This window comes from Phyllopteryx taeniolatus, chromosome 22 (genome assembly GCF_024500385.1).
Source record: "Phyllopteryx taeniolatus isolate TA_2022b chromosome 22, UOR_Ptae_1.2, whole genome shotgun sequence".
Classification (NCBI taxonomy): domain Eukaryota; kingdom Metazoa; phylum Chordata; class Actinopteri; order Syngnathiformes; family Syngnathidae; genus Phyllopteryx; species Phyllopteryx taeniolatus.
In genome coordinates, this window is record NC_084523.1 from 6,618,403 (window position 1) to 6,636,309 (window position 17,907).

Sequence of the window (17,907 nt, forward strand, 5' to 3'; positions counted from 1 at the left end):
GTGCAGTACATTTTGCATCTACTTGTGTGATCAGTAAATTTGCCACTTTTCAGAATTATTTGGCCACTTTTTTTAGTTACTGACAAACCTCTGCTCCGAATCTCAACCTAATTGTTGACCACTGCAATTGTCTAATGTGTCCGACTCCTTTTGTGAGAAAACGGCCTTGGTGAAACACGGCAGGAAATTGTAGGAACGTTCTTCGGACAAAAGCTAAATACATGTATGTATATCTTTTATTTATATAAATGTGATATATGTAAACACGAAGGATGCCTAAACATTGGATACTGTCATCTTCGGTGGCTTTGTGGTGACATCTTGTGTTGAAAAAAATTCCCGATTGCAGCCATTTTAAGTCCCTACGGACGCTTTGTCACGGTCCCGTTCGCCATTCACCCGAGCGAGGAGGAAGTGCTTCGACCTGTTTTGCTGAATGCAGAAGTAAGTTGTGCATATACCGGATTACAGTGATGTAAAAAAAAAAACTGTAAAAATAATTAGGTAGTCAAATATTCAAAGTTGTAGTTCAAATTTAACCCACAGGACTTAACAGCCTATCAGCATAGACAAATAACAATGCCATTTTTTTTATATATCTTGTGCACTCAAATACAGAGTTTTATAGTGTGGAAATGTTCGGGTTAAAGCACACAAAAATATAATCTGTTGTATTAGTAAACCTACTGACAAACCTAACTAAGCTAGAGAGAAATGTCATGCTCAGAAAGAAATGGGCAGGTTAGAGTTTGACACATCAGTCACACGACTGGGAATCTACGACAGGAGCAGCAAAAAGAACAGCGCGAGAGGCAAAGCGAACAGGAGCCGGCGAGTGGCAGAACGGCAGCCAAAAGTTGGAGACGGAGGCGCGTTACGCTCTTACTGCGGACGCCTCGCGCTGCAGCTCATTGGACCGTTCCCTTAGCTCCTCCTTCTCTGATTGGCTGTGACCTAACTCTTCCTTCAGCTGATCAACCTGGCGAAGGGGAGGAAAGTATAGTGTGGCACCGCGAGACACATGGCGCATGAAAGGAAGCGACTTCCTGCCCTACATCACTGCCGACCGTTTGTTGAAGGAATAAGAGGTTATTGATATGAGTCACCTTATTCTTCATAAACTTGGAGTGGGATCGGTACACCTCCATCTGCTTGATCTCCTCCTCTCGCTCCTCGCTGCTCAGCGCTCCGTTGGACTTGAGCATGTTCACCTCCTCCTCCAGCTCCCTCGTGCCGCGTTCCAGCGAGCTGATCTTGGCATCCTGGCGGGAAAATGAACGTGTTGAGAGCGCGGCGACAAAATGGGGAGCGGGCCTTTCTCTTGTTTGCACTTTTACCTTCATTTCGATCACCGTCTGCAGGGCCTTGGTCTTGGTGGATTCAGGAGCTGCTTCGTACCTCCTGTGCAGCTCCTGAGGGACAAAAACAGCGCTTGTGTCGGTGGACGATGGCGAACGGGGGTAGAGGGAGGGACGGGGCGAAGGGGGAGAAGGTCGGGGGACGACGACCGAGGGGAAGGGTTGATGGGAGGGACGGGTGGAGGCTGTGGGTCGCGTCACAGGGTCAGGGCAGGATGGCGAGTGCTGGAGTTGGAGATGGTGTGGAGGAGGAGGAGGGCAGGAGGAGGTGAAGATGACGGGATAGTGGCGACGAGAAGGCGGAGAAGGAGCAGGGAAAGAGGGAGAGGAACGGAGGTGGGGGTGACACACGGGGAAAGAGCGAGAAGGCTGGAAGGGGGGAGACACGTGGAAGGGAGGCAGGATGGGGACGGAGGAGGAGGCGGGAAAGGAGGGAGTGATGGGGGCCGAGGAGGAGCCCGGGTGGAGAGGTTTCCCCCTCGCCGAGGCGCTGGCTTTGATCGTCCACGGGTCGATCCGGCCATCCCACATAGCCAAACTCAAATGCGAATCAAAGAGCCAAACAAAGCTTCAAAAGTGACTTGAAACAAAAACTCTTGGAGGAATTGAACCACGAGGCACTCTCTACAAGAGGTTCCTAGTTGAAATGCAGATTTCCTTTGCGATAAGTTGCAGAAGTGATCATTTTAGAGCTGTTAACACATCAAATCTCACAAGCAAAATGAAGTAAGATGAGCGGGACAAAAAAAGAAAAGAAAGGCAAGAAAACAAGAGCGGGAGGGCACAAAAGGAGAGGGGGCAGAAAGTCCGCATCACTGCTTCTCTTTGGGAGAAAAAACACTGGGGGGCAAAGTAGCAACATTACAAACACACACACGCACATGTGAAAGCAATGGAGGCTGCCATGGCTTGGGGCAATATGCATACATGTACAGAATTAGGTTTATAGTTATGATATGTAGGTCATGGTCAACTGAAATGTAGAAATATGAGTAAGGGGATATTTATAGTATCAATATACTAAATGTCTGTACCACACAGCTTTGACTGTATGACTTTTATAATAAAACAGTCACTGACAATAGTTCGCCACTAGAGGGGATTGTTGCATTACACAAGATGGTTGACAGAAAAGAACAGGGAGTGGGTGGATGATTATAAGTTTGAGTGTTTTGTTTTTTTAAATTAGTGAATGTGAAACTGCCTTAATATGATGATTGTCATTTGGCTGTGATGCATGAGTACACTTTCTCCTCCACCAAATGGCTTTTAAGCACACGCACCTCTCTGAGTAGCAGCATCTCTTTGTCCTTCTGCTCCAGCAGGCCCTCCAGCTGGTGAATGGTCATCTCCGCGTCGGCCAGTCGCCTCGTCCGCTCGTGGTCCTCCTCGGTAGTGCGAGACGACAGACCTTTGCTCTGCAACATTTCCAGAAGCTTCTTGATGGACTCGTCCCTGTCGCGTAAGAGGAAAAAAGACTTTACAGACAAAATGTTCATATGTTCATAAGCAAACGAACCGAACGAAAACGCCACCTTGCATTTAAAGTGTGCTTCTGAGTGTCGATCCTCAGTTCCATCTCTTCCACCGTCTTCCTCAGGAGGAAGAGCTCCTTGACCTGCCGCTCGTATTCGCCGTGGAGACGCAGGAAGTTCTCCTCGGTCATTTCCTGCGGGGAGATGGCCTGGGATCCGAGGCGGCCGCTCTCCGCGTAATCGGACTGGAAGAGCTGGTTGAGATCACGCTGGATTCGGAGCTCGTCTTGCAAAGCTTGGATGGTGCACTGGAGATGCTGGTAGGAAAGACAGAAGACGTGGATTCAGAATGTTGAAGTATAAGTCTGCTCAGCTGAAAGCTAACAAACAATGCAAATAGCCAGAGACAGGCTAACGAATAGCATCGGCATCGTGGTGTTATTAAGCAACCCTTTAAGCAACGGATATTTGAATACAAACGGTGGAGTAACACACGTGGACAGACAGAATCACAATACAATACAATCCGTATGTCTGTACTATATTGCCCCCAGGTTGCCAAGGCGCACACACCGGAAGGATGGAAGAAGATGACGACAAAAATGTTCATTTCAAAAATATTATCAAAGTTAAGTGCAATTTATCACTGTAATTCTCTTTATTTAATTTTTCTTTGCATTGAACAAATAAATAATACATGACATGGAATCAGTAGTTGTTCTTCTAGGATCAATAACCAACAAAAGCATTGATGAAAACAACCATTCATTTTAAATAGCGCATGCACACGTTCATGTTCATCAGTAGAAATGCGCTTGCCACACAATTCCGGCATAAATTCACGGCGCAGGCACGCAAACGTGGCCTCACAACCGCTCTTATCAAGCATACAAAACGACATTGGAGTTGCTTGGGGTAAACAAACAGTGCCGCACGAATGTGGATGGTGTAAGCAGTGCCAACTTCAGAAGGTTTCATGCAAGGGATTTGGATAGTAAAAACGCACACACACAGTCCACACGATTGTGCCAGATCTCCCACCGGCACACGCAGCTGGAATGTGCAGCTGAGAAATGCCAGACCACTTGAGAGAGGGAAGGAGACACAGGAGAGCAAAATAATTGAGGCATCCATTAGGACGCCTTTAAAAACAATACACCAGATTATATGCGAAAAGACAAGAACAGCGCAGTGCGTTAAATCACAGATGGAGGGTGGCGCCATATAAAATCTCGTTTAGGGCACCACACCACAAAAGAAAAATGACGGTACTAATACAAACAGTGACATATATTTATGCCATAACATGTCTGATCCGATGCATATTTGTGGATTAATGCATAGGAAGATGATGTATGCATTTGTTTAAAAAAAATCCCAAATGTTATATTTTTTAGCAATGCCAACAAGTGGGATTCAAATTTGTGGAAAACAACAACAACAACAATTTGGGAATAGCAGTAATTTGTTACATGTCATGGACAAAAAAAGAAGAGAGACGCAAAAAATGTGACACTTTATCCCAACCCACCTCCTTGTTCCCCGCACCCACTGCTCATCTGTCCTTTAACATGAACCATCTCTCTGTTCTTACTCCTCCATCTCATCTCTCGCTCGCTGTCTGAGTCACGCTTACTCCCCGCCCCTTACTCACAAACACAAATATGTACACAAATATGGACCCACATACATATATCAGTGTATGCGTGTGTCTTTGTGTGCAAAATAGCCGCGAGCGGTGTGACAAGATCGCCCACTCACACACTTTAAGAGGATGTAAAGTTGACATTACACAAAAAAAAAAAAAAAACGTCATTTAAAGAAAACGGGCGAAGGAAAATAGTATCGCATTCCCCTTGTTGCGTGCACAACAAATCAGGATGACAAGAATATGTATGGATTGGAGTCAAAACAAGTAAATAGTGAATATAAAACAGCCAAAGGGCGCCTCCAGAGCAATGTTGACCCCAATCAGTCACATTGAGATGCAGCATCAGGGTCAGCGGTGGGTTCACAGGCATGGAAAAACATTAGGCGAGAAGCCAGCTGTCACATGTATTTAACATGAGCACTTTCACATCATGTCGAGATGTGCAGAGTGAGGGAAAAAAAAAAGTGGGAATGCCTTCGTATAACCGGCTTCATTCCTGTCCAGAGTCGCTCCATATAAGGAGAGCTGTGGCTACTGCCGGCCTCGGCACGCAAACACAGCAACCTCGCGGCGAAAGTGGAGAAAGTGAGAGGAGGAGGGAGTCACTGTAGGAAAAGTCAAAGCCTCTACCCTGCTAATCTGTCTTTTCCAGTGGAAAGCCAACAAAGCGAGGCTGCGTCAAAGCTGAAGTCTAATAAGACTCAAGTGTAGCTTTTTTTTTTTTTTCCTCGATTGTTCCTTCTTCCCTGCCCTCTCTCCATCTGCTCTCTTCTCCCCTGCCCATCCCTTCACCTATTAACCTCTCTCGCCCGCTCCCTCCATTCTTCCTAAATAAACATGCGGGTTTGAGGACCATCTGTTCGACAGGAGCGTTCTGCGACCATTTTTAAAGGCTTCTTTCTCGCTGTCAGCTGTGAAAAAGTAGGAAAAGAACACACACGCACACAAACACACCGTTGGGGAAATAATGAGTCATAGGTTGACGAAAACAGCGCCGGCCACAGAGGCCAAGCCAAAGTGAGCGATGACACACAGATGATGGTCGCTGTCTTTTTCGAGGTCCGCATCATGCATCAAAGGCAGACGTGCCTTCAAGAAACGACTTTTTAAACTGCTGAGTCAGCACGCCGTCCTTTCCTGGTCCACCCGTAGCCGTGATCCCGCCGTGAATGCCTTCAAACTCGGGCACAACTGTTTATCCGATTACACTGACTCTTGCGGTATGCTAATGCAACATATTTTTTTGACTTTGGAGTAGTTTTGTGAAGAAAAAATGCTAACGTATTTATTATTATACATGAGTGAGGCTAAGCAGTATAAGAAAATGAACGGATGGGCTACGAAAAAGAACAGTCGTGCTCTGTCAGTTGTGTCTGCCTAAAAATGTGGACATTTCAGCCTACAAAAACTCCACTTGGAACTTGAGGAACCAGCAGGTCGACCAACTACAGCACAAAATGCAAATTGCATCTCGGTTTCTCGCTGTGAAAAGTGTTTTTACTCGTACGAGAGTCATATTATTCTAAAGTAACAGCACTCTTACCTGAGTCCAAATTGTGGCTACTCTCCCTACCTCTACCAGGGACATAATGTACAGAAAACGTTGACCACTCATCCTCAACATGATCTATTTTCAGCTTATGCCTGGTATTCATTTTTAATGCATAACATTTACACTCTCTCTCTCGTTAGGTCAGTCAATTATTTCTTCATTTCCATAAGCCGTCGTCCTCTTCATCCATTTCTCACTCTTCCATTTCACAACACTGCATTAATTTTTTCCCCCTCAGGTCAGTTTTTATTTGGCATGCATCCATCTCACCTACCTGTTTTCCATTCCTTACCACTACACCTTTTCGTGTATATTTCACCGGTAAAAGCAAATTTTTTTTTGAGGCACAGAACATTTGATTTTGAATGTACAGTGGCCGTCCCCTGCCGGATTCTGTCGAACGAAACGCCTCGACACCGGCTTTGCGGTAATGAAATTAGAAATACTCAGTTCAAAGCCAAATGTAATAACATTACGTGCTGAGCGGCAGATTGTTAGCCTTTAATGAGTCAGCACGCCGAGTGGTCTCTGCCGCGGTGCATTCGGCAACATTTCCCCACAATGTAGACGGGCCGAACCGTGTTAATCCATCATTTATTCAAAGCAATGCGAGACTGTTTAATTGTCTTGGATGGAAGGAAAAATCTGCACTGCAACTGGAAAGGCTGCAGTGTCAAAAATCTATAGAGTGGTGCCTTGAGATACAAGTTTAATTTGTTCCTTGACCATGGTTGTAACGCAGAACACATGCCATTAATTCCATTCCACTAAACTAAAAAAGAAAAAGAAAAAACAACAACAATTAGCCCTCTAGTCTATAATATTATGCAGTATGTTATAAAAACAAACAGTAATGACATAATAAATTAGAATTAAAAAGAATTAAACAGCTATTGTCACACTTGCTCCTTCAATGCACATTGTGCTGCTCATTATGGTGGCGCACCTTGGTCACCTGGGGGCAGTATAAGACAGAAATACATATATACTGTACTGGAGACTAATTTTAGTCGTTCTTTACAGAGGATGAAGAATATCTGCCTTTGATATTGTTTTATTATATGGCTACATGTGTTGCTGCACCATTTGTGTTCATATATCCATTGCTTAAAAGGTAACAACACCGAGACGCTAATTGTTAGCCCATGTGCCAATGGAGTTTCCCATTGTACATTAGCATTTAGGCAGCGAAGGCTATGTGGATGTTTTAAATACGGAAGGTGCAATTCTCTTCGCTTGATGTTTAGTTTGACAGTAACCTCCAGCCGAGAGTGGCAATGAACAGCTTGAAGCCTCGTTTTTGAAGAACACTTATTAATCATATCTGCCAAATTCCGATTGAAAACAAGATGCACGCACAAATGCAACCTCATCCATGTGCAGACAGCCTGATACGACACAACAAGCTCAATTGTACTGAGCCACACTAACACAGAGTGACACAGAAACACAAGCTGGCACACACTCCAACAAACGAGAACAGAAACAACCACACACACACAAATAGATGAATACAAAAAGATAGCATGCAAAAGAAGCCTCAAACAAGAAGCGTGAGACCCCTTCTTTCGCCCTGTGTATCTCTCTTTAGTCTACATTGGCACACACACGCCGGCTCTGACGTCACACAGCTCCGAGTACAGCCGGTAGTGTTTAGCAGCCCCCGGAGAAGGAAGGACAGTGCGGTTATTGTTTAGTTCACCACCGGCGCATGGAGAAATGATGTCTACCATTTGAGTGTGAGCTGTGTTAGACAGGCCCCTGCAGAGAGAACTCAATGTAGGAGAATTAAATGAAGAGAAGGAAGCCAGAACGTTGCAGCATTCCAAGGATTCCTTGCTTCTTTTTTCTTCCCTGCGTTTCCCTTTTTTTTTTTTTTTTTTTTACCCTCCTCCTCCTGCAGCGATAAAACGAGTACAGCGAAAATAATCAAACGCACATAACAGTAAGGCAGTGTGGCATAAGTGACCGAAAAGACAAAAACGGCTGAAATGGCACGCACACTCTGCGGTCAGATGAATGCGTTTGGTCACGCTGGGGTGTTTTTTTTTCATTCTATTTCTTTAAGCTCTATGGCCAGGCTGCTCCACAGGCCCCAACGGAGAGAAGGCCATGAAAGAGAAGGTAAAAACAAGGACGCAGACCTGCTGTCTACACTAAAACAGAAACTCTCGCCAGTTTAGAGCACAATTGAACCCTGTTAATCACTTATTGCTATAGCAGCTCCCAAGAATGCATTTTTTATTTTATTTTATTTTTTTTAAACAGGTTCTTCGTTCTAAACTGTATAAATGTATGCTTGCTTGCTCGTTGTGCATTCCTGTCACCGTGGAGAAGAATGACTGTTAGGCTATTTTGGTTTTCAGGCAAGAGAATAATGTAGATGGAAGGTGTGAGGGATGAAGGAAGCTTGCGAGGGTGGAGCTGAGGTGAACATTCTTAAACGAGGAGTAGGAGGGGTGGTGGGGTTCATTATTTGCAAAGTTTTTCCACCATTAATGTGACCTATAACATGTACAAATCAAAAGATTGTTTTTTTACTTCAGTTGTACAGGTTATAGGTCACATTACTGGTGGGAAAAGTTTAGAAATGATTTATCTTAATTTTGTATTTTTTTTTTTGGTGGATTGGTTTCACAGTGCCACAGCGTTCATTTTCTTTTCAAATGAAGATGCACAGACAACACTTGTGCATGACTCACTGTGTGGCCGTGAGTGACAACGACTATGTTCTCTCTTGAACAATTTTCCCACCTCCTGCCAGGCAAGCTGTGTCTCAGCCCTACCCGAGACTACAGTACAAGACAAATCAGGGAGGTGTCTGTTCATCCTTATTCCCCATGTTTTTTTTTTTTTTTTTTAATGGATTATGACTCGTATGGCTTATTCCTATTCTACCTGAAACATTTCCAAGTTTTATTTCTTACCTGTGTTTCCTCCTGCACCACCCTGTATTGCTCCTTCCACACGGTCATCTTCGTGGCTTCGTCCTTCCTCAACGCACGCTCTTTCTTCAGCTCCGGACTCCAGAATGTCTTGATGGAGTTCATGGACGAGCTCAATTTGGACTCCTTCGCATCCAACTATAATAAAATGTTGTCATCCAGTTAAAAAAAAAAAAAAAAAGGTCCATGTTATCAACCTGTTGTTTGTTGGTGAGCAGGTATACCCAACAAATGTACAAAACAATGTCTATAAAAATTTGTAAAAAGGTGTAGCATGGGCGAAGACAGAATTCCTAAAATTTTGATGCAGATGCGGTTTCAGAATTTTGACGTTGTACGCCCGTGTGAGCAAATGGCCTTACATCTCTGCGCAGAAGCTCGTTTTCTCTCAGCACTTCCCTCAGTTGGCTCTGCAGGTCTGTCATGGCACCCTCGCGCACCTAGAACATGCACAGCATTTTAATAAACTGCACTTATTAAATTGAGGAAAGTGTATTGGTTTGCATGGGGCGCCTTACACTAGAACTGTTGTAAGTACTAAGTGAGAGCCAGCTGGCCGCCACCATATACCCAACAGTATATTCGTTATATTGCGTTTTAAAAGAATAATAAACTATATTTCTAAATACAGTACACATATGGCCGCGTCGCTCAGTGTACTTTACAGTGAAGAGCTGAGATTTCAGGTGATGACGAATGTTGCAGAGGTAGTGGGAGGCTTGATCTTCGATTCTATTTACACCGACTGCACACTTCTTATGGTTTTAATTAGATATTCCTGAAGCCTATGTTAAGTTCAGTGACTCACAGATTGGATTTTAGTGCATAAGGTGGGGAGGAAAATCCTCACCTGTCTCATGGAGTGGGGCACAGTGGAAGCCTGCGTGGGCTGACTTTGCCCCTCCCCGCCGAACGCGATGGAATCACTGGACATGACCCCACCAGCGCCCCCTCCTCCAGAGTTGACATTAGGGCTGCTCCCTACAAAGGCGGTCCGCACCCCGTAGGGCACCCTCACTCCGGCCCTGCCAAGTGTCATGGTGCTTTTGGGCAGAGAAGGGTTCAGCCCACTGCCCAGGCTCCCGAGTCCCACCGGGTCTTCGGTCCCTTCGGCAAAATACACAGGACCCCCCGTGGCGTAAGCGGCGTTTAGCGACTGGATATTCTCCATGGATAAGGTTTTCCCAGAGCCGGTGAGGCCGCCGGTAGAGCCGCTGCTGCTGCTGCCGTTTCGCCGGTGCGCCAAACGTGGGGAGCGGGGAAGTCGGGGGGAGCGTCCGGGGCTCCCTGACGTTGACCCGTTACCGTTGGATCCCACGACATCCAGCTTGGAGACGGAACGAGAGCTTCCATACATGATGAGAGAATCTGGGAGGGTTTTGGTGTCCAAAATAAAAGACTAAGTGAGAGCACCAGAGAGGAAAGAAGTAATAATCAAAGGAGACAACTTGTGTCCTGATGAAAACATTAGTCACGGGGATGCTTGCAACGTCCCAAAAAAGTGAGAAACAGAACAAACCGATTCCTGTTCCTCGTTGTCTTCTGCAAGAGCTCTTCTCGACCTCGTGGTGCAGTGCTGACACCCCTGTGATCACTATAATCCTTTCGAACGGAAGCAGCCTGCTACTCTACAAAGGCGGCAATCACTGAGTCACCTATGGAGGAGGAGGAGAAATGAGAGAGGATCTTGTGAGCAAAACATGCACATTTTTACCAAGTTCTGGATTGAATTAGCCTAATTTTTAGCACATTAGTTTGCATTACTAACAGAATAACGTGCATGTGAGATGAAAGTATTATTTTTGTTCACTTGGTGTCACCATCCTCACGTTCTACTGTCGTATCTGTGATTTTGTAAGGCTTTAAAAAGGTGGGGTGTAGCCTTGTGAGTGACATGAGTGTCAGAGAAAGAGAGTGTAGAGTCGGCAGGAGAATGTGCTTATTCCGTGTTTGTTTTTTCCCCGTTTGTTCAATAAAGAAATTGAAAGTTTCTATCATTGACCACTTGTGGAGGCATTACAATACAACTAGCGATGGTAGGCTGTAATAAATTAGCTAACATCGATACGTTCCCTTGTGTCGGCAATTGTAATTCTTAGATTTATTTGATTAATCGCCGCAGCCCTAAAACCACACCTTCATAGCCTAATATGTCCATTTGGTAACACAAAGTACGGATTCATTTTCTAATGAGCGGCAAAACAAGAGAGTGTGCCTTTCCAAAGATAATAATGTAAGTTGTGACTGACACATAGATGGGTTTCATCTTCATTTCACGTTTGAGCGCACCCCATGAGTTGGCCTGTCCGTAAAATTCCACAGCCCTGCAGCAGTGTGAGCAACGCATGCTTCCAACTGCACCGATCTTTGGCCGGCGCAGCGCAAACTCGCAGCCAGTCAGCGGCGGCCACGTGCGCCCGACAGAAGCGGGGAAAACCATCTGCGCCGCTCGCCCCCTTGGGGCCGCAAACACACACCTGGACCAAGCACACACACGCACATACTCGGTACTGAGCCAATCAAGTGAAAGCATGCAGACGGTTTAGCTCAATGGAGAGGAAGGTATCAACTTGACAGATGCACATACATGAACTGCTCAGTGCCTATGTTCGTAAAAACACACATTGAGATGTTTTGTTTGAAGTGTGTGTGGGGGGTGCTACTGAAATGTAAATAATGTCCCATTTGCTTACTGTGACACACATTTACTGTCCACTTTATAGCCTCATAGATACCACTAGCTAAATGAGTTAAAGTCCGGATCACATATCGGGCATAATTTGAGACAAAAGAGAAGGACAACAGGCATCACAGGTTCGGAGGCAAAAGCTTGTGATGCATCATAAGATGGCGCAAAAGCTCACACGCCCGGCACATCTGCTTAAAGGGGAGGCAATCATGTGAAAAACCAAAGCAGTGCTGCAAAGTGAAACATCTGCAAAACATTCTGAGACTGACTACACAACATTCTTCCAAATTTGCAATGTAGAGCTTTTCGACAGCACATGCTGTTGAGACATAACACATAGAAATGCATGTCATCGTGGGCTAAAAACACCACGCTCTAATTCTATCTTCCAGTCACTTCAGTAGCTTTGCGGCGAGGGAGCCTGGAGTGGCATTCTTGAAGACTGAAAGCCAAGAGTCAGAAATAGAGGCAAACAGATACATCAGGCTTTGTGCAACCTCACTCTGTGACTCAACCTATAAACACAGTATGAGGGGGAAAAACAACAACTTTTATCTACTTGAATTCTTCATCTAAATCCTCATGTTGTGATTGTTACATTTGTATCAGTTATGGAGCATTGATGTCATTGAATTACACTTAATATACTTCTTTAATTTAGAGCGTCAGCCTCACAGTTCTGAGGTGCGGGGTTCAATCCCCGTCCCCGCCTGTGTGGAGTTTGCATGTTCTCCCCGTGCCTGCGTGGGTTTTCTCCGGGCACTCCGGTTTCCTCCCACATCCCAAAAACATGCATTAATTGGAGACTCTAAATTGCCCGTAGGCATGACTGTGAGTGCGAATGGTTGTTTGTTTTGATGTGCCCTGCGATTGGCTGGCAACCAGTTCAGGGTGTACCCCGCCTCCTGCCCGATGACAGCTGGGATAGGCTCCAGCACGCCCGCGACCCTAGTGAGGAGAAGCGGCTCAGAAAATGGATGGATGGATGGATACTTCTTTAATGACGATTAAATGTCTCATCTTTCCTCCGCACTAGACCTGTTGCCACAGACCTCATAAACTCTTAGAATATGACACTGGCCGACGAGGAGTCTCCGTAGTTGAATGCCAAGTGCGAGGATCAACATGGATGGTGTCGTCTCCGCTGATGCTTCCACTTCCTCTGCGTTCCCTTCCTTCTTTCCCCCCAGCATTCCCGAGGTGTTGAGCGTGTTCTATTTATGTGTCAATCACTCCACACACTGGCGCACAATACCACACAAACGCACAATACCACACAAACGAGTCGACTCAACCTATACTTAGACACCCTATTGCCTATGAGGTTCTTGCATTTGACTAAATGCAATGCAGGCAGGTTGCTTGGTGATAATGATGTGTCCGGAAAGGACTCACTGGAAGGCATCTAGACCGTGCTGCTGAGAATGAAGACTACAAGACTTGCAGAGATGACAGTCATCTGATTAGAAGATACAGTGTATGAAATAAAGCAGCTTTTATGTTCTCCTAGTGTATGTTATTTCATTTGGATCCAGGGACAAAAGCAAAAAAATGCATGGCTTTAGGTTATTAATAATGCCATTTCTCACTTAGTCGTGATGCATTTAGGCATGTTTGGAAACGTTTTGCACTGCTGTGACAACTCAACTCATGTAATTTCGTGTCGTATTGCCGTAATAGTAGTAAATTGACTTAAACACACAAACATTATGAACTGTCGCATGCAGAATTTGTCAACACAAATGTTTTGTTTGTATTCACTAGGACTGAAACGATTAATCGAATAACTCGAATAATTCAAATAAAAAAAAAAGTCAATGTAAAATCTCTGCCTTGAAGCTTTGTAGCCGATGCATTTAGTAATTGTGTTTTGGTATTGTTGTTTAAAAATATTCAACAGCTGCAGCTCTAGTTTTAATATTTGGGGTTACAAAATCTCAGTCCACACATTTTTTAAATATTACTGAAAAAAAATCTTATTCTGCATGTCAGACCCCAAACCAAAAGAAGAAAAATCATTGTTTGTATTAGGGGCCTCAAAACATAAATGTAAGTTAAAATATTTAAAAAAAAGAAAAATAATACAAAAATTAAAATTAAAAATGTGGATTTGCTACTAACATTTGCATCACAGGACCAAAGTTGCGGCACGGTGGCCGACTGGTTAGAGCGTCAGCCTCACAGTTCTGAGGACCCGGGTTCAATCCCTGGCCCCGCCTGTGTGGAGTTTGCATGTTCTCCCTGTGCCTGCGTGGGTTTTCTCCGGGCACTCCGGTTTCCTCCCACATCCCAAAAAACATGCATGAATTGGAGACTCTAAATTGCCCGTAAGCATGACTGTGAGTCCGAATGGTTGTTTGTTCCTATGTGCCCTGCGATTGGCTGGCAACCAGTTCAGGGTGTACCCCGCCTCCTGCCCGATGACAGCTGGGATAGGCTCCAGCACGCCCGCGACCCTAGTGAGGAGAAGCGGCTCAGAAAATGGATGGATGGAGGACCAAAGTTAAATATTTTTCTGATGACATTTTCTGCTAATCTCACCAGAGTACAACCAAACACAATATGACACTGTGTGCAAGGGAGAAAAATGTGTTTAGCGCGAGATCTCTAAGCAAGATAGCATGACGACTTCTAACTTCACCCTCAAGCGGTGCAGATAAGTCGCATACAATATGGTTCAGGCACCGGGAAGTGCAACGCTGATAAACGGCAGATAGCATCGGCTCCGGTCCGGAAATTAACCTGCGATGGAGGCGAGAGTGAAAACAACATCAAATGGAAAGATAAACTCTCAACATCAATGAACATAAAATGGGAGCAGTAGTTTCCCACAGGTTCAAAGAGGAGTGTGATGAGAAGTTGCCAGGCTAAATAAGCCTGAAGTGAAACATGGTCTGGACACCAATAAATCCCTCTCCTGGCAAACCAATCAAAAGTGTGCAATAAATAAAAACCAAGGTGCAAAAATGGTGAGTGTGGAAGTTAAACTCAGCTTTGTGATGTGATTTGTCAAGGCCACTAAGGAGAATGGAAGTTTAAAAAATAGCTTTTCTCCCATTCAATCATTCAAGCAGAGGACAGCAGAAAGTGTTTACAGTAATCTGCGGGAGGAAGCAGGTTTCCTGGCTCAGTGTTCCTGTAGGAGGGGCAAAGACATGGAGCTCTGGGAGGAAATCACAGCGTCCTTTTCCTCTCATTCTCGCGTTCTCTCCCACTGAGCGTTGCACAACAAACGCAGGCAGCAGATTTTACCTCCCCGCCTGCATGGACACGGCCATATCAGATTCACAGTCCATTTGGTTTGCAAATGTGTTATTATCTGGACAGAGGACGAGTGTTTGCACTGCTGTGGCTTTGTGCAGATACACAGATCGTTGACACTGTTTTTAGAGCAAAGCAAAGATTTGGAAAGTTCACAACTTTGGTGATCCTACTGCATTTACAACTAAAAAAATGTTGTTACTGAGCCAAAGATGTCAAAAAAATAAATGAATTGATGAAGATAATACTGGTGACAGCTCGTAGGCCACATATGGCCTATGAGTGCATTTTCTCCGGTCTGACATGCAGTTTTAAACACAGGAGAACTGTTATAAAAAGCCCCAAAACATTTAAACCTCAAATGCCTATCATATACTGCTTGATTAAGACCTGAATTGGTGATGACATCTGTGCATCGTTGCAATGTTACCTCCATGTAAATGTGGAATCCCCCCCCCCCCCCCCTCAAAAAAAATCTGTTTTTCATATATAATCAATTTTACAACTGTAGCTATCGAGTATTTTGAGTTGTTCTATCAATTATACCATCGATTCTTCTAGTAATTGATACAAAAAATAATCGATTCAGCATTATTATACAACAAAATGTGCATGTGCAGATATTGTTTTTGCCCACTCGGGGTCACCATCCTCAAAGTTAGGGCTGGGAAAAGTTTGTTTGCGCCGCCGGAACCTATGTTTCACACGGACATTTATTGCAGACGCACGCCGTATTGGACCAGAGAAAATATTGCCAAAAACGACAGAGAAGCGTCTGTAAGTGACGTTTAAGACAATGTTAGATTTGTAATGTACATATAACATTATGTATGAGTGATCTTTAGGGCAGTTAGCGTTTTTTGACCCAAAATGGTAATGGCTAGCGCGCTAATGCTAATCGCGATTGCTAACCATTTAGCTGTCTCAAATTCTGTCCACCAAATTTATACTATACACTCAGTACCAACATATGCAATTTAAGGCTCGAACTTCACCCCTCAAAAATGAGAATAAATGCATGTTAGTAGTAAAAATAAATAAATAAATGGCTAGCGGGCTAATGCTAATCGCGATTGCTAACCATTTAGCTGTCTCAAATTCTGTCCACCAAATTTATACTATACACTCAGTACCAACATATGCAATTTAAGGCTCAAACTTCACCCCTCAAAATGAGAATAAATGCATGTTAGTAGTAAAAATAAATAAATAAATAAAGAAACAAACAAACAAATAATAGTATGGAGGAGTGTTTGTTATTTCATTATTCGACCAATAATCTATAGGAGAATCAATCTACAGTATATACACTGTAGTGTCTGTGACTTTGAACGTGTGTGACTTTTAAAGGCGGGGCCTATCTGGTGAGTGACATGGGAGTCAGCGACACCAAGTACAAAGGTTTCTTAAACACGGCATACGTTTCACTCAATTATAACACTTTTTAGAGTAACAACTCTTCATTGCTGATATGTTAACATCCAACTGCATGTTTTGCTAACAGTCTCAGTGAAATGTAGCTTGTAACACAAGGCATTCTAGTTATGTGGTGTGTCAGTCGAAACACTACGGCCACAAGAAACCTCCATCACCGAACAAGAGACGTTCATTATTCATTTTTAAGAGCATCATTTGCAGTCGGCCAACAAAATGTTGTCATCGGTGTTCACCTCCAGCATTTTTTTCCGAGTACAGTACGTACAGTATTGACACTGATCACGACTGTTTAAGACAGATTTCGAGACGTAGTGCACTGACAACACGTATATGACACGTAATATGATCGTGATTATTTGACTGTTACACCTATGTGCAAGACTGGAAGTCAACCCAAAGTGTCCCCAAACACGGCTGCTCAAGCTGAAAGTGCGTTGTCTCACTAGCCATCAAATTTTAATTATGTTATTGCTGATGTTCCTGCCGGTGAAGGAGAGCACACAGGCACACGTACTGTGCACACAACGTTGACATGTTCAAAACTACACGCGAAAATCGTATTGTGCAATCGCGTCAAATAACAACATCCAAGATCGAGGACTCAGACTGACAGCTAACTTCCACTACTCACGGTTGTGAAATAAGATCCAAGATGGACCGTCGTAAAGGTTCCCCAAGATAATCCTGCGACTCACGGAGCTCCCGTAGACGAACCGAGACGTGGTCCGCCCTGCGCCCTCTTTCCGCTCGCTTGCCCCGGGTCTGAAGCAGTCTTTCCCGGCCCCCTCGCTTCTCCCCACGCCCCCCAAAATACTGCCAGATCCTCTCCAGGCGGCAAGGTGGCTTCCCCACTGCGCGCCGCGGTCGCTCCCGTGACGTCATGACGCAGGAGCGCGTCCCCGCGACGCAGCCCCGCCCCTCTTAACTGCTTGCATTGTAAGTCTACTGTATTTATGGCTGTGGTCCCCATTTTATGGGTCAGTTTCATATAACACTTTTTGAAAAGTAATAGTTCTAATTTAGCTTTTTTTTTTTATGCCGCCTTAGTTTTTTTTTTTTTATGGGTAAATGTCTCCCATGCTGAAACAGCCACAGAAAATACAGATCTGTTTTCAAATGTAGAGTCAGAGTAAAAATTCGTCATGCAGAAAATAAATACTTAACTAAAGTATGGATTGAAAAGTACAGTATCAAAGTATTTGTATTTCGTCACTTACTACCACTGTACTTACTGTCATTGATACCATATTTCATTATTGTAGTATCAGCTGCTCATCTCTTTCCCGATCAGTTCCACGTCGTTCAAACAAATCTTTTCATCTTTGACACCCACTGACCTTATACACACTTACCCACACACAGACAAACACACACAAACACACACGCGTGTCCCAGTTCTCGGGGCGCCAGTCAGTCAGACAGCTGCAGTATATATAGTCTGCTGGCTAAAGTTCGCCACGCACAAAAAGATTTGCATTCAGAGCTCCCCTCAGCACTGCGATGCGTCTTTGTCCTCTGTACTTTTTTTTTTTAAACTCA

At 44.4% G+C, this 17,907-nt stretch overlaps 1 protein-coding gene across 9 annotated transcripts in view; it reads right to left on the bottom strand.

The window, feature by feature from the left end:
- Positions 1 to 17,197, bottom strand: part of LOC133472301 (ELKS/Rab6-interacting/CAST family member 1-like) — a 58,558-nt gene extending 41,361 nt beyond the window's left edge. Inside the window, exons 1-10 of one of the 9 annotated variants that reach the window (XM_061762918.1) lie at positions 17,000 to 17,193; positions 10,501 to 10,636; positions 9,832 to 10,349; positions 9,344 to 9,421; positions 8,964 to 9,119; positions 2,894 to 3,150; positions 2,642 to 2,813; positions 1,338 to 1,412; positions 1,107 to 1,262; positions 887 to 979 (exon numbers count right to left, since the gene is read on the bottom strand). In XM_061762918.1, coding sequence (XP_061618902.1) covers positions 887 to 979; positions 1,107 to 1,262; positions 1,338 to 1,412; positions 2,642 to 2,813; positions 2,894 to 3,150; positions 8,964 to 9,119; positions 9,344 to 9,421; positions 9,832 to 10,338 — 1,494 coding nt within the window. In that variant the 5' untranslated portion in view covers positions 10,339 to 10,349; positions 10,501 to 10,636; positions 17,000 to 17,193. Of the gene's footprint in view, positions 1 to 886; positions 980 to 1,106; positions 1,263 to 1,337; positions 1,413 to 2,641; positions 2,814 to 2,893; positions 3,151 to 8,963; positions 9,120 to 9,343; positions 9,422 to 9,831; positions 10,637 to 16,999 lie in introns of all 9 variants that reach the window. The other 8 variants (XM_061762917.1, XR_009786671.1, XM_061762919.1 and 5 more) reach the window with 8 other exon arrangements.
- Between the last annotated feature and the right edge of the window lie 710 nt (positions 17,198 to 17,907).